This window comes from Cheilinus undulatus, linkage group 18, assembly GCF_018320785.1.
Source record: "Cheilinus undulatus linkage group 18, ASM1832078v1, whole genome shotgun sequence".
Taxonomy (NCBI): Eukaryota; Metazoa; Chordata; class Actinopteri; order Labriformes; family Labridae; genus Cheilinus; species Cheilinus undulatus.
In genome coordinates, this window is record NC_054882.1 from 15,884,916 (window position 1) to 15,900,022 (window position 15,107).

The following is a 15,107-nucleotide window of genomic DNA, read 5'->3' on the forward strand; positions in this document are numbered from 1 at the left end:
AAGAGCTCAGTGACTTCAAGCGGCGTGGTACAATAAGACGGTTCATGAATATTCCACAGTCAACTGTAAGTGATATCAATAGAAAGTGGAAGCATTTAGGATCAACAGCAACTCAGCCACAAAGTGGAAGACAACATAAAATCCCAGAGTGGGTCAACAACTGCTAAGCTGCATGGTGCATTCAAGTTAACATTGCTCTGCATTAAAGTAAACACTAAAACTGTGTGGTGGGAGCTTCATGGAATGTGTTTCCATGGTCAAACAGCTGCATGCAGGCCTCACAACACCAATGCCAAGAGTTAGATGGATTGATGCTAAGAACACCAACACAGGGCCAACTGTGAAGTTTTGTAGGGATGGGATAAAGGTATGGGGCTGTTTATCAGGGTTTGAACTGGGCCCCTTATCTCCAGTGAATGCCAGTCTTAATGATACAGCATACCAAGACATTTTGGACAATGCTATGCTTCCAACTGTGTGGCAACAGTTTGGGGAAGACCCTTTTCTATTCCAACATGACTGTGCAAAGCAAAAACTATAAAAACATGGTTTGATGAGTTCGGTGTGGAAGAGCTTGACCTTTGGGATACACTGAAACGGCATTTTGGAGCAGGAACCTCTCGTCCAACATCAGTGCCTGACCTCATAAATGCTCTACAGACTGAATGGGCACAAATTCCAAAATCTTGTGGAAAGCCTTCCAAGACGAATGGAGGCTGTTATAGCTGCAAAAGGGGGGATTACTCTGTAATCTGTAAATTGTTCCTCTTCAAACTCAGTATTATTCTGTATCATTTATCTGCACACTCTTTTCTATCTAGGACAGAAAAGAGATTCTGGAAGGTGTTTTCTGGAAGCTTTTAATTGAAGATATCTCACCATGGTTTCATACGCCACACCACATCTTCTATGTCCTGTCTGATCTCATAGGTGGACTCCAGACGAAAGAGGTTGAAGTTCCTCAACAGATAGTCGTGGAGGGTCAGGAACTGGAGATTGAGCTTGGGAAGCGCAAGGCAGCCTGAAGAAACACACACACCAACAGATATTGACAGAGTTAATGCAATAAACATGTTACAAGCTCAACAGTTAGTCAATAACAGGTTAATCATTACCACAGGGTTATAGGAGCTATATTTAGCACTGACTCTCTACTTAATGTCTACCTGTTACAGCCAAAGACTCACATGCTTAAGTAATTCTGCTTGGATAGAAAGTGTTATGAGAGCTGTTAAAAGTGTCCTTGCAAACTTAAGAGGATTCCCTCAGAGAGAGGTGCTGATGAATGTCCTCGGGATAGCTGCTAACAGGTGAGGGTGTATACTCATGAGGATGACACATAGCCTAGACTCTGAAATTAGAATTAGATTGTGCTTCAGTGCACTTGAACTCACACAGGCAGAGGCAATCACAATTCACACATGCAGCACACACCTTCCCCTGAGTAGTACTCCGTCGGGACGATGTTCTCATCCCAGATTATCTTCTCCGTTGGATAAAGAGGCATCTGGTTAAGTTGCTCAATCTGAGAGATTCTGCGCTCATGGCGGGACACCTGTTTGTGTGTATTTGTGATGCAAACAGACACATAAAAAACACATAAAAAAGAAGTATGATTAACAAATGAACGAATGACTTTCTGGATTATTCCATTGTTTTGTCCAGAATTACAGAAAAAAAGTGTTCATAAAGCCAAAGATAACATGTGCATCTTACCAGCTACATTACAAAAGTGGCTGATCTAATGCTTTATATATGCAGGTAAATGCTTCAATGGTAGGATTGGGAATAGCAAGGTAATTCAGGGTGCGTCCATGCCATACCACAGTGTTTCCCAAACTTTTTTTCTGGTGACCCGTGTTTAGGACATACAAGCTATTCTGACCCAACAACTTTGTTTTCCATAGGTTACTACTTATCTAGTCTGCCTTTCTGTCCGTCCTCAACTGGTTGGCTGAGCTGCTAACATTAATTCTAGACTCAATCTGGTCCTGGCCTGGTGTTTCTGTTTTACAAGCCTGCCAGAAGTCACGCCACTGCCGACACAAAGGCATTCTTCACATGCTTGTCTTCCTTTATTATAAGCCAAGCATCTATGACTGTGACTGTCACTCTACCACCTTCCAGTGGCTGGTAGGGCCTTATTACAGTGGAGTATGAGTGTAAAAGGGTAGAGGCCCTCATGTGGCTTCGATGTGTACGGCAGACATTAATGCCATTAAATACTGTAGCAAAGAAATCCTGAAAACTCAAGTAGCAACACAAAAAAGTCTTCTGCCAAAAGGCCATGTTTTTGCCGTTAACGACTATGCCATGCGTTCAAAGCGCAAAAATAAAAACACTCTCAAGCTACTTTTGTGTCCCAAAAGTAGTGAAATATTCAGGAAAATAAAGCTTAAAAAGCTCACAGAGAATCAGCAGCAGGCAGGAATTAAAAAGTCTGTCTAAAGCCTGGACGAGCTGTGTCACACAAAGATTGTTTATGGTTCAGTCCAGTTTTGTCATGGTTTAGCACATTAAACTCTGATTTTGCCTGTATTTCTTCACTGGATGTCCGTCTAGTCCCGCTTGTTGTGATGTAAAATCTGTCTCTTTTAAGATATACTGATCCTTCAGCTCAGCTCGGTAGAGCTGGTTGTTTGGCTTCCATACTGTTCTTCATTTCTTAAACAGTTTGGCCTTTGTAGGTTCAATAACGGCACAGGATGGAGGAAAGGAAACTGGCACTCAAACAGGAGCTAGCCACCGTGGCTCACATTAAAGTGCAGTTTCGTGGAACAGGCTTACTTGTGAAAAACACATCAATACTCTATCGCTCACCACTCAAGGTTTAGTCAGCTGACAGCACATCACTGTTGCAATTAAAGGCATGTCTGTGACAAAACTAGCATTTTTAATATGTTAGAGGGGCTCAACTAGCCTTTTAGCTCAGTGCAAGACTCCTCTAGACTCTTGTCTCCCTTCCTCTGACTAGATGACGCTTGGAGGTCTGCAGGACTGAGTAATTTGTGATACTGATCGTCTCCATGTCAGGTAAATCGGTTAAACTGTGGGGAAAAAAACACTTTTCTTGAAAGTGTAGGGATCATACTCAATGTAGGTAGAAATTTTTCTAATTGCAGTGCAATCATTTGGAGTGCAGTGCAGTCATTTGGAGCTGTGAAGTAGTAACTTTCCTCTGTTCCCATTCATTCCTAATGGCTGTCCCTTACATCCTGGCCCCATCAGGCATTCTGGATCATGTGGCTGCAAACAATCTATGTTGCAATCATGCTTTTGGTTTTCCAGAATAAAAAAACTTGATTTCCAATTTCAAGGAAGCTGATATCCCCTGTATAAGTTAAACCCTCTCATGTGTTCAACCACAGACATAAACTGTGTAAATCTGCCCATGCCGGAGCTGGTTTAGCAGCAGAACTGCCCTATAAAAGTATGTTCTTCATCCAGTGGCAGATTTATGAAACTGTTTTCTGCAGCGAGCATGACTGTTTTGCTATCATGTGGTGGGGTTTTTGCCCCGAGGCCGTCCTATCAAACTCACATGGTCAGACACGTTGGTTGTTGGGGGCAACCTCAGGCACAAACAAATGAGTCCCCCGACATTGTCTCCTGCATCCATCTAATCAGAAATTATGAAACGGCTCTTTTCCATCGCTTCTTGCAGAGAACCTGGGGAGGGTCTGAGTGGGTAATTATGAATAACCGCCAGACAGCCTTGAAACATCCACTTTCATGAAGAGGTCTACAGCGCATGTGTGAGTGTGTATTGGGGAAACAAGCGCAACAAGAGCCCAGTAGTTTACTGGAGGGTTTTAAATAAGGGAAAAAATGGGAGAGTGAGGGAAAGGGCACCTGAGGGCACAATCAGGCTTGCTATACTCTTTCAAGAGAGACAAAAATGGCTTCTCTATCCAATCAGCAGTGTTTTCAGCTCACCCTGAGTCACACAAATACCCACAGAAAGCAGTAATTGGATTAGAAGGCAAATCTAGGGGGATTTGGTAGTGAAGAGAGGATACTATATGTATTCCAAGGTCGAGGTTCAATTAGTTTGTTAAAAATGAGAAAAAACAGGGAGCAGGTGGCCTAGTGGTTAAAGGCGCTCCCCATGTACGCAGGCGGCACGGGTTCGAATCCGGCCTGAGGCCCTTTACTGCATGTCTCTCCCCCATTCTTGACCCCATTTCCGCCTCTATCCACTGTCCTCCTCTATCTAATAAAGGCACAAAAATGCCCAAAAATAAATCTTAAAAAAAAAAAAAAAAAAAAAAAGGGAGGCTGACTATAGAAGTACTGTTCCTGAATACTGTTTGCAGAGAAGGTAGCACTAATCATCCATCTTTTAACTGGAAGTGGACAGGCATACAGTGCCTGAAGTATTGCAGTTAAGTTTGCCACAATGGCACATGTAGCAACAAAGTGTCCTCTCAGCTAAGACATACACCTAATCGGGGCTCCAGATCAACCAGCTCCCTTTAAATTACTCCTCTGACCAGTCCCTAACACAAACATATGAGCGAACTCCCCTTGCAGTGAACTTCGAGTATACCCTTTACATCAGTGTTACTCAACCCTGGACAACCAAAGAGCCAAATTGTTGAAAAATACCTTTGCAAGAGCCACATTCTAAGTGGTGAAAAGTGGCAAGAATGGGTTAAAGTGGCAACAAAAATAAGTTACTGGGGGGATAATGGTCAAAAAGCATCAAAAAAGGGTGAAAAGGGGAAAAGTAGGCATAAAATGCCAAAAACTGGGTGAAAAGTGACAAAAATGGGGAGAAAAGGTGAGAAAAGGGCAGAAAATGCCAAAATTTGGGTGAGAAGTGATACAAAAATGGGTTGCTGGTGGCAAAAATGATCAAAAAGTGGCAAAAACATGACAAAGAATGAGTGAAAAGTGACTAAAATGGGCAAAAGAAAGCAGCAGGTTGGAGAACGGGCGAAAAGCAGCAAAGAGTGGCAAAAATTGGGGAAAAAAGTGGCATTTAATGGCAAAAGCAGCTTACATGGGTGAAATGTGGCAAAAATAACAAAAAGCAGGATAAAAGAGTCAAGAACTGGGGAAAACGAGGCAAAAAGAAGTGACAAAAGTAGGCTTACAGCAGTAAAAATGGGATTAAAGTGGCAAAAAAATTTGCAAATGACCAATGGAAATATACAGACAAAAAATGGGGGTTGACAATTAAAGCCAAGTGTGGAAAACAAACTGATTAACATGACTTGCAATGGATAATTTCTGAGGTTAAAGTGCTCCTTCTTTAAGATTTTCTGGGGAATACTATTTCAAATTAAGCTATAAAAGAGCCACAAATCAACATCTCTAGAGCCACATGTTGAGTTATTATTATTATTAAGATTATTTATCTTATTATACATTCATTTATAAAGCGCTTTTCTTACTTCTTTTTTGTTGATTTGATCTTGATGACTATAGTTTACGGCAAAAAAAAAAAAAAAAATTAAAACCCCTCTATAACCTAACTGCATTTTGGGCACAGGTGCAGCCCCGTTGGTAGAGCAGGAGCCCATAATAAGAGGCTATAGTCCTCAACACACTGTTCCCAGGATCCAGTCCCAGTCTTTTTGCATGTTTTTTGCATGTCTTAACCCATTCCCCCTCCCCATATTTCCAGTCTCTCTTCAACTGTCCAATCAAATAAAGGCGAAATGCCCCCAAAAAAATCATATTTAAAGAAAAAAATAATAACTGTGCTGGTTAGAAAATATACATATATAGAATTGAATATGTCTGGATTTGTACCTATGACTTCATTGCATAAGATGTTATCAATTTTTCTTTATCAGCTATTTCCCCATCTGTGAGCCTCAGACCTGAATGTTATGACAGTAACTTAAAGGTGAATGTACTCTACAATTTAAATGAAACGGTGTCTACCACAAAGAATTACAAACTGAAATGCCTGTATTGATAACAAAAGCAAAGCCTTTACTTACAAGCAGTTCAAGGAGAACCACCTTCTCATAGGTGGTGTCTTCGCCTTCAGGCAGCTCTGGCAGCAGACACAAGTATGAGGCCACCCGGTGGAGCGTATTGGGACTACAGGAAAAAATTTTAAAAAGGGTTAGTCAGCTGAAAAAATTCTGCCTTTGCAAATTTAACTGGCACTCTTATGCAGAGCTCAAATGACACAAAGATGAAGAAACTAATTGATGTTTAAAGACAATGATCTGGTGACTGAAATGACTGAGATTAAGATCACAGCAGGGACACTGAAACATTTATTCACTGATAAGAAAGTAATGAGCGTATCCTTTTACTTCAGTGCACTGCATTTATATGAAGAAATAATGTGTGGGTCCAGCTTCTTTTCTGGGACAAAACCTCCCATCTGAACAGATTTATTTCTCAAATAACAACGGTAACACCATTCCATGTGTGAAGATACACAGCCTTGTCAAATTCTTTGTGCTTGTTAGCACTGCAGCACAAAGCATTACTTGTGTTTGCTTTGACACTGCACTCCTGCGCTGTCAGCATGTGTGTGTTAAGGGGCTGGGGCACACTGATGCGACAGGATTATGAAAATCAAAGCACATCTTCGTCTCGGAAAACTGAGGCATGGCTCTGTGCATACAGACCTGTTTTAATCAGGTTGACACACTGTGACAAAGGCAGGGTCCTGTACACAAGCAAGGACAGGGCCTGGACACATTGTGACAAGGCTTGACAGCCACACGTGGTGCTGACTGGCTGTATCCGTGCCCGTGCATGCGTTCTGCTGCTTGTGACGCCACACTTGGGCACTGGGGTGGCAATTCTGCCAAGGCTGCAGTCTGGTGGCCTAGTGGATGACCTGGCATTGGTCATGTGGATGTTTCTTCCCTTAGCAATGAAATAAATGCAGCAACAACTCACTCTGAGTAATGAGGATGACTGGACCAGGTCATGACTGACAGCTGAGCTACTGGCAGGGTAAGGTAAGGATGGGGACATAACTGGTCCACAGAAGTTTACTTAGAAGCATGATGGTGGTCCGGGCCTCTTATTAAGCTTACTAGGCTGGTTCCTGAACCTTTGAATGGTTAAACAAGTTAGCTTAGCTGAGCCTGTTTGGTCATTCATATATCTATATATATGAATAGGCTGCTTTCCTGGTTGGCCAACTTCTGCAATTATTTCTTGATATGCAATATCAGTCCTGTTTAATCTCTGCAATTCCAGTAAACACATATTCTAAGCTGCTTAATGGCAAAAAACAGACAATATTATTCTCTTCGCAATGGCTACCGGTAGTTTTCAGCTTTTTTTTAAATCCATAAAAAGTTCAGTTCCTCATGTTGGACCCTAGGGGGTATTGTCCATATATTTACAGATATACGGTCATCAGTTACATACAAATGTGGAAAGTAGCCGTAATGTGATGTGTTCCTCTTGTATAAAATTAGCGCTCCTCTATACTTCTTTTTCCTCCCTTAAACTGTGCAGTATTTTCTTTATCCTTTGTTTTCTGCAGGCCCTTTTTATGTGCCCCTTTTCCACAATTGTGGCATTTTCATCGGTAAACCTGCAGTCTTTGGCCAGGTGGATTTCTCCACCGCATCTGTAGCATTTTCTAATGGGGCTGGGGCTTTGGTCATGTTTCGCTGACCTTGTATACCAAGCTCTCTGCTCTGTTTCATTTTCCAGGTTCTTTCATACCATGTATGGTGCAAAAAACAAATGTGTCTCATTAGCTAATGTCTTCATGTCCTCTCACCTGGGGGGGGGGGGGGGGGGGGCTGTACCACAATCATTTCAATTATATTGAGGAAATACCTCACTGCACACTGACAGGGGCATCTCATTCTGGTTGACAGATAGCTTGACAGGAAGAAGCTACCTTTCTGTCGAGTCGAGTTAGTGGGCGGGTTGTTAGGTGGATCCAAAGTTCGGTTGAGACAGCAATTTCAATATGGAAGCCACCGTGGATTGGCTTCAAAAGTTGTTTGAGTCCTTCTATTGTAAGAAGACGGCTGATGTCACACAGGCTTTGTCTAATTCTTTTTACAGTCTATGGTTTTAAACCTTCCATACACACGTAAACGCTATTTTAGGTCACCGTAAACCCACCTTTGGAAAATTCCTTCTAGGGTTAAGAATTTTACTTATTGTGTGTAACCTGTTTCAGTGTAGACAGGGAAAGCTGAGTATTTGCTTTGAAATGTTACACCGTCTACTGCTTTCTTCTTTACTCCATTACTTTTGTTTCCTTAGCAAAAGTGGATGCAGCCAAAGTTGTGCTGACTGAACTTTCTACAGAACTTTGGATATGCTTACACAAACATAGTTGCTCTTCCACTGTGTTGATAAACAGAGATGCCTGACTGGAGCTCACAGCTTCCAACCAACATCACGCCAATATTGGCAGGTTGGATAAGACCCAGTTCAGGTTGATAGGACAACTTTGAAATGGAAACAGGCATTACGGAGGAACAGCAAGAGAATTTTCGCGTGCTAGGACTTTATTTCTGTCTGAGGGCAAACAGCTTCACCTGTACAGTAAAGGAAACACCACTGTTAATATGGTGTGATCTTCACAGCAGTGCATTTTTGCATCTTTGTATGGACATGTTTATAAAATGCAGAGCATGTGGACAGGATTATTTTTTAATACGGATGGAGGAAAACCTTCCGACAGCAGCTTCCGCTGTATTCTGTCTTCATTTATGCCATGGATCAAATGATTTCTCAACATCATTGTCAATGAATCACCACAGTCCTGCGCCAGCTTTCTCAGTTCTGCCACATAATCAGCCACACTTTGCATATTACACTGGTGGCCTCTGTTGGCACTAAGATGCAATAACAATCCAAAGTCATTTCATGACACAGGGGAAGTCCCTTGATGATGACATTTTAGGATTTTATTGAAAATGTGTACACATTAATGATTTTTTTAAGGCACCATTTTTGAACCGGTGCACCAAACAAGCCTTCTGAGAGGTATCAAGGATAACAGGAGCAACAGTGTGGTGAGCAAATCGACACAGACAAATAGACATGCCGTCAATTATAGTGGTAATATGTCTTTCATCATAATTTCTCTAAGAGTGAATATGAGAGAACATTTGTGTATGGCCAACCAAAAAACATCATTCATCTCTTGTCTGAATTCAACAAAAGAGATACACAACTGTAGCAGCCTGCATAGATGCCTCAATCCGATGAAAACAAGTTTTAAGTCATGCAGCTTTTCTTAAATCATCACATGAATCCTCAGAAAAAAGAACTACAATTCAATGAGGAGTAGAATTGATAAAATCGTAACACGCCTTCCAATGACAGGCCAGTGCTGAGGAGCTAATCCACAGAACTAATTATACCAATTATTTTGACACCTCCAGTAGTGATGTCTTTCTTCCATTTTTGCTAGTGCTCACAAAGTCTCTGCACACCCCTTTGATCTTTAAGTCAATTCATTATTTGGCCTGAAATGACACTCAACACATTTTATGTAACTGAAAGAAGTCTGAGCGTGAAAGAGAGAGAGGGAAAGAATGGGAGCGTATATGTGTGGGCAGACTATGCAATAATGCTGCGTTTGTGTGTTTTGGGGGACTTAGCGGATAAATTCAGAGCGGCGGGTGACTGGGAGCTTAGCCCGCGGGGAGCGCAGCTGGAATAAACTGGCATTAGCGTGAGTTGTTTGGATGAAAAGTGCCTCGTTAAATCTGATCGGCATATTTGGAGTTACCCAGGAGCTGCTTCGGTGACAGTTCAGAGTGGGGCACAATGCAGTTCCTGCTATATTCAAAACCCTAATTCTGAGGAGGGGAACAGAGTTTCTAGAAAAACATGAAATGGTTCAGCTAAGTCTTTACCTGATTCAGCTCAGCTTGGCTCATAACCCTCTGCCTGACTCAAAGAAACTTAGAGTGGGGTTTTAAGCATTTATAATCCACTTGAGAAGCTAAAAAGAGGTGATGAATATATAAAAATCAAGAGCAAGGAGGAAATTCATGTTGCTCCAACATGGCACCTCAGAGCAATCATGACGGATAAAGATCCGTCAAACAAACAGGTAATCAGTAACTCGCTCGGAGGGCGTTAAACAGCCAAAACAACAGGCTTTAATGACTTTATACAAGCTTGGGTCAATAATTCAAGCATTTTTATTAGGACACCAAATGCCAAACAAGGTTATAAACCCTGAAGTAATTACAAATTGCAAACAAATCAATGCCTTTTCACTGCCTTCACACATGTGTACAAGTTTAAAAAAAAAACACACGGACCATTCATCAAATCGTGGGTGCTTTTGGCTCTTTGGCAAGCTAATATGATCTGACAAACACAGCTGTTCAAAGAGTTTATTCTCAAGCCACTGCAAATCGATTAAATTAATGAGGCGTGCTTCTCTCTCTGGCTGGTACCAGCTGCCTGTTCAAGGGCTCGCTAGCTGCCATTTAGCAGGGCAGTCAGGCAGCAACGGTGCTGCTGATGCTGTACTGAAACATAGGCAGACTGTCTGCACGTGGGCTGGCACTAAGTGGAGAAACTACAGTGAGTGGAAGCCAAAAGGGTGAGTCAGCTCTACATAGATATTCTGTGCATTTGAACACTTGGAAGTTGTTCTTTTAGCTTCAACTGAGTTGTAATGACAGCTGAATTGTGAATTTGATACAATACTAGTATCAACAACTGCATCATTGAAAGCTGCATCCAAAACCACATCCCACTTACTTTTTATTCTCTCTGTGTAGTAAATGTGCCCTTTTGTAGTAGTTCTTGGCATGGTCTTTATATGCCTTGTATATCCCACACTATACAACTCACTACATAGGAAATAGGGAGTGGAGCGTGGGTGATTTCAGACACAATCTATGGTTAAAAAGCATCTGAGAATTAATATTCCACATTGATTATACTCAGTTCATCCATGCTTAACCTCCAACCAAATCCCTCTATCTGTGCACCAAAAGTTTCTGGTACACTATATCAATTTATGACTCATTCAGGATGTTCTGATTTACCTGAGATGGCCAAAATGTTTGGTCAGGGAGTCCCGAGTGTCTACTGCTGCTACATTGGACAAGGCAAAGTCTTGGAGTTCTGGGAAATGAGCAAAAGCCGCCCTCTGTAAGATAGAAATCAACAAAGAAAAACACTCAGACTGATCTTCAAATGCATCGAATCCCTGAAATATTTCTTTATGTACTACTCAGTAAAATAATGATGAAAGGACAAAACATCCAAAGAAACAAATAGTTCAGAATTAAGCAATGTTGAGTGTAATGCAGCACACAATAAACCGACTTCAGATGCAAAAAAACATCCCCCAAAACAATGAAAAACATTCTAAGAACTTTTAGTGGAAAAATGGCAGCAGAATCAAAGATGACAGGACAGAAAGGGCTGCTGAGAAATGCCAGTGAATGTCAGCCTGTCTTCCTGTTTGTAGAGTCTTTACCTGCAGGGAGGTGATTCTGTCATAGTGCAGAGTCGTCATCTCTTTCTCCGTCAGTGCATTTCCCGTCTGATCATTGATCTCAAAGCCTGTGTAGAACTTCAGCATGTCCAGCAACTGCAGGGATGAGATAATAAAACTAAACTCAAATTAAATGGCATTAAATAGTTTTAAATGTGTATGCATGTACTGTATGTCACTGTGTATCATACCTGACAGAAGAGGTGTCCCTCTTTCTCCCTCTGGGTGAGGCTGGACAGGTGGCAGCTGACCACCAGATGAGAGTTGTCTAAGACTGTGTTGAACCAACGCCTGGTTGGCAGCAGGGCCTGGACAAACAGGACACATGTTTTAGCAGGAGACTCTATCCTTACATACAAAATTCTCAAAACAACAGCCTGAATCCTGGTTATCACTGACAATAACACCTCTCAGGGGTCAAAAGAATCAATCACTCATTAATAACTACATTTCCCAGCATCTGGACCACAACTGTCCATATATATTATTGATCCATGGTCTTTTTTGTCTTGAGGTTGTTTTGAAACATGATAGAGCAGCAAAACAATAGCAAACTGGCAGCAAGGCATTCATAAGACAAGGAAAAATACAGGGGGTTGTTTTCCATAGCTGTTAATTATTTGCTTGTTGCAGCAGCATGCAAACATGACATGAAGGCAGCGAAGAGGAAACCTGTCAAAACGAAATAACAGGGCTGCTTTGGTAGAAATATAAGAAAGAAACCCTGGACGTGTTTATGAGCTGACAGCCAGCGTTAGAGAATAAACAAAGTTGAACATTTTAAAGGCTGAAAGAGAAGATCCTCAAAAAAAAAAAAGCTGCATTGTGAATATGAAATGGAATGCTAAATTGCAAAATACCAACATGATGCAATATGCATTATTTTATTCAAAGGAAGCAGCTCTTCAAAGACAGCAGGTGCAGCCAGTGATACCTATACATGGATGACAGAAACCTTTATATCCAGCAGCCATCTTTGATCTCAACACAGGCCTGACAGCCAGCATGAAACAGGCATGAAAACGGGGATCTATTTTCCCTGCATTAATTTTCTGGTCGTCATCAGAGAGGAAGTATGGATTTCAGGCTACTGAGGCTTTGTAAAAGGATAGCACTGAAGGACAGGAGATGTCTCCGGAGACCGTCAGCTGGACGGCCACTGGCCGCTGCCAGGAACAGCGAGGCCAGGCTGTCAGCAGGCAGCCAGATTAAATCTATTCAGCTTTCCTCACTAGTAACAGAAGATCTGCACTATGATAGACATACATTGCCAAGGAAGCCTGAATGAAAAATCTACATTTAATTTCTTAATAATGATAGCTGACAAATCTTCTTGGTCTTTATGAGCCAGTAATTCACCTTAAAGTCACAAGGCTTACTCTGTAAGTGAGGTGAAGTCATCATGAAAAATAGTTCCTCTTTAATGTCAAAGTGAAAACAGATTTCTATTAAGTAATGTTGATTATGTCAGGCAAAGTAAGTGATTGCATAAATATGAACCCAGTTCACAAATATGAAGGTCCAGTCACTGGTTAATCAGTATACCTGGCTACCATTACACCAGGAAGACAAAACAACACTCCAAGCAACTCAGAGAAAAGCTTATTGAAAAGTATAAGTCAGGGGATGGATACAAAAACATTTCCAAGATACTGAATATCCCCCGTCCAGTTAAATCCATCATCAAGAAATGGAAGGACTATAGCACATATTTGCACACATATTTCAGAAGCGTAACAGACATGCTAATGTTTCCATCAAAATTCTGGCATTGCAGTTTCAGCATGCTGGTTGACTTTATGGGCAGCTGGTATGGCTAAACTGTGACTAGATTAAAGCTGCTAAACAGCATCAGCAGAACTGAGTAGTGTGACAACGTAATAGGGATGGAAGAGTCTCTAAATGTCCCAAAAACCTCCTAAATACAGCCTGTCACTGCAGATTTGAAGTATGACAATGTTACATTATGTGATAAAGCATGTTAATTAGTGGTGATAAACAGCATACTGTCATACGACTTAAGTGTAAAGTTTAAAAACTTTCCTTACATGTGCATTTCAGTCAGTTTATGGTCCCTGCCCAGTTTAAAAAGCAGAAGCTGCAATTATTCTGAAATTATCCACTGGTTCTTTGAAGGGGCACAACTTGCATTGTATTGTTTTGTTGTGTTTTTGAAATATTTTTGATGTGCCAGTATTTGACTATGAGAGCTCTTACATTTATCTATTTAATGTTTATTTGTAAAGGGACAAGTATGAAGCAAGTAAACCTTTTCCACACACTACAGCATTTGTAGCTTGAGGTAATTTGCAATGCCTGTCCCTAGCTGGGCTTTAAGAGAACTGATGGAGCACAGATTAAAGTGAAAAACCCTAGAAACACTCCACAGCTCTGCACCTTTGAATGCCAAAAGCCATGGGCTGAAACAACCTGTCATCTTCCTCTCAAAGACTCCAGTTTCAAAAACTGCCCAGCTCTGCAGACAGCGATGACAGAGACACATTGAGTGTAGTTGAGACTCAACATTTATGTGCTGTCTGCTGACCTGAGTTGGCTTTAAATGTGAAGGACGAGTGGCAAATGAGCTCTGCAGAAACGGATGTCTAACCTGCTTCCTTTATCAGGATATCATGAGTAAGCAAATCCACGGAAGCCCAATACTCCTTTAGTGTATATACAAGGTGGAAATGAGTGTAATCTGTAAAGACTGCATCACCTGCATAGTGCAATCCAGTCTGAGAACAGTGCAAGAATGGAAAAAGATTGTAATGTGATGCTTTGAATGGGATGTCTTACCTCCAGATCAATCATGAGCTCAATGAACCTCTCGCAGTAGTGGACTTTGTCCATTAAAACCTGCCCTATGGAAACAAAACAAGTGATAAAAGAGGTCAGGAGGCTAGCAAACATGACGATATGAACATACAAGGCCAGAAATAGACAGGAGACTATATGATGCATCACGAGAGGAGGTTCTGTTTTCATCATCAAGGATAAGAGGACAGCAAACGCATATGGACAACGCCAAGGTGCCATGCTGAGTATCACGATAAGACATTGCATAGCCAGCACGGCGGCATGCTGGGTCCTCATCCCTCATTAACTATGGAAGTGTGTAGTGTGTGTATGCACTTTAAGTTGAGGAATGCAGCACAAATCAGAGTGATGTGCATCCTGCTGAGCTTTGGATTGTAATCTCCTCTGTCAGGTTTGAATTCTACCTAAACACACAAATATGCATGTTCTGTTTTTAGCATTCAGGTGGGGGGCCGCCGTGTCGGCCTGCATTACAACACAGTAGTCAGTGCCGGTGGCTGTATGGCAGCTGGAGCACATGCTCCTTCGGCATCTGCACAACTCAGGGAAAAAAGGGGAGAGGGATGGGAGCAAAATAGTGAAAAAGGGGGGGAATTGGGTTCAGTTAAGGCATATGGCTCTTGACTAAAGATAGGCGATACTGTGCATGCTCTGGAAAAGTCTAAGCATATTAATTATGCATGGAAGGTGGAGAGCATAGTCATAGAAAACATCAATGCAGATTATAAATTTACCAAGCAGAAACCCATACTAGAGTTTATATCAAAATGGTACCAACATCTAAGGATCCTGTTTTAGAGTAATTCCGTGGTGTACACAACAACATTACAAACTCCCCAGGGAAATAAATGCATCTTTTTCT

General features: G+C 41.5%; 1 protein-coding gene across 2 annotated transcripts in view; it reads right to left on the bottom strand.

Annotated features, from left to right (window-relative positions):
• aqr (aquarius intron-binding spliceosomal factor) overlaps positions 1-15,107 on the bottom strand; it is a 95,472-nt gene that overhangs the window by 72,464 nt on the left and 7,901 nt on the right. For both annotated transcript variants that reach the window (XM_041812936.1, XM_041812937.1), the window contains exons 11-17: positions 14,225-14,289; positions 11,620-11,736; positions 11,411-11,524; positions 10,974-11,077; positions 5,955-6,057; positions 1,435-1,555; positions 880-1,021 (exon numbers count right to left, since the gene is read on the bottom strand). In XM_041812936.1, coding sequence (XP_041668870.1) covers positions 880-1,021; positions 1,435-1,555; positions 5,955-6,057; positions 10,974-11,077; positions 11,411-11,524; positions 11,620-11,736; positions 14,225-14,289 — 766 coding nt within the window. The remainder of the gene's footprint in view (positions 1-879; positions 1,022-1,434; positions 1,556-5,954; positions 6,058-10,973; positions 11,078-11,410; positions 11,525-11,619; positions 11,737-14,224; positions 14,290-15,107) is intronic.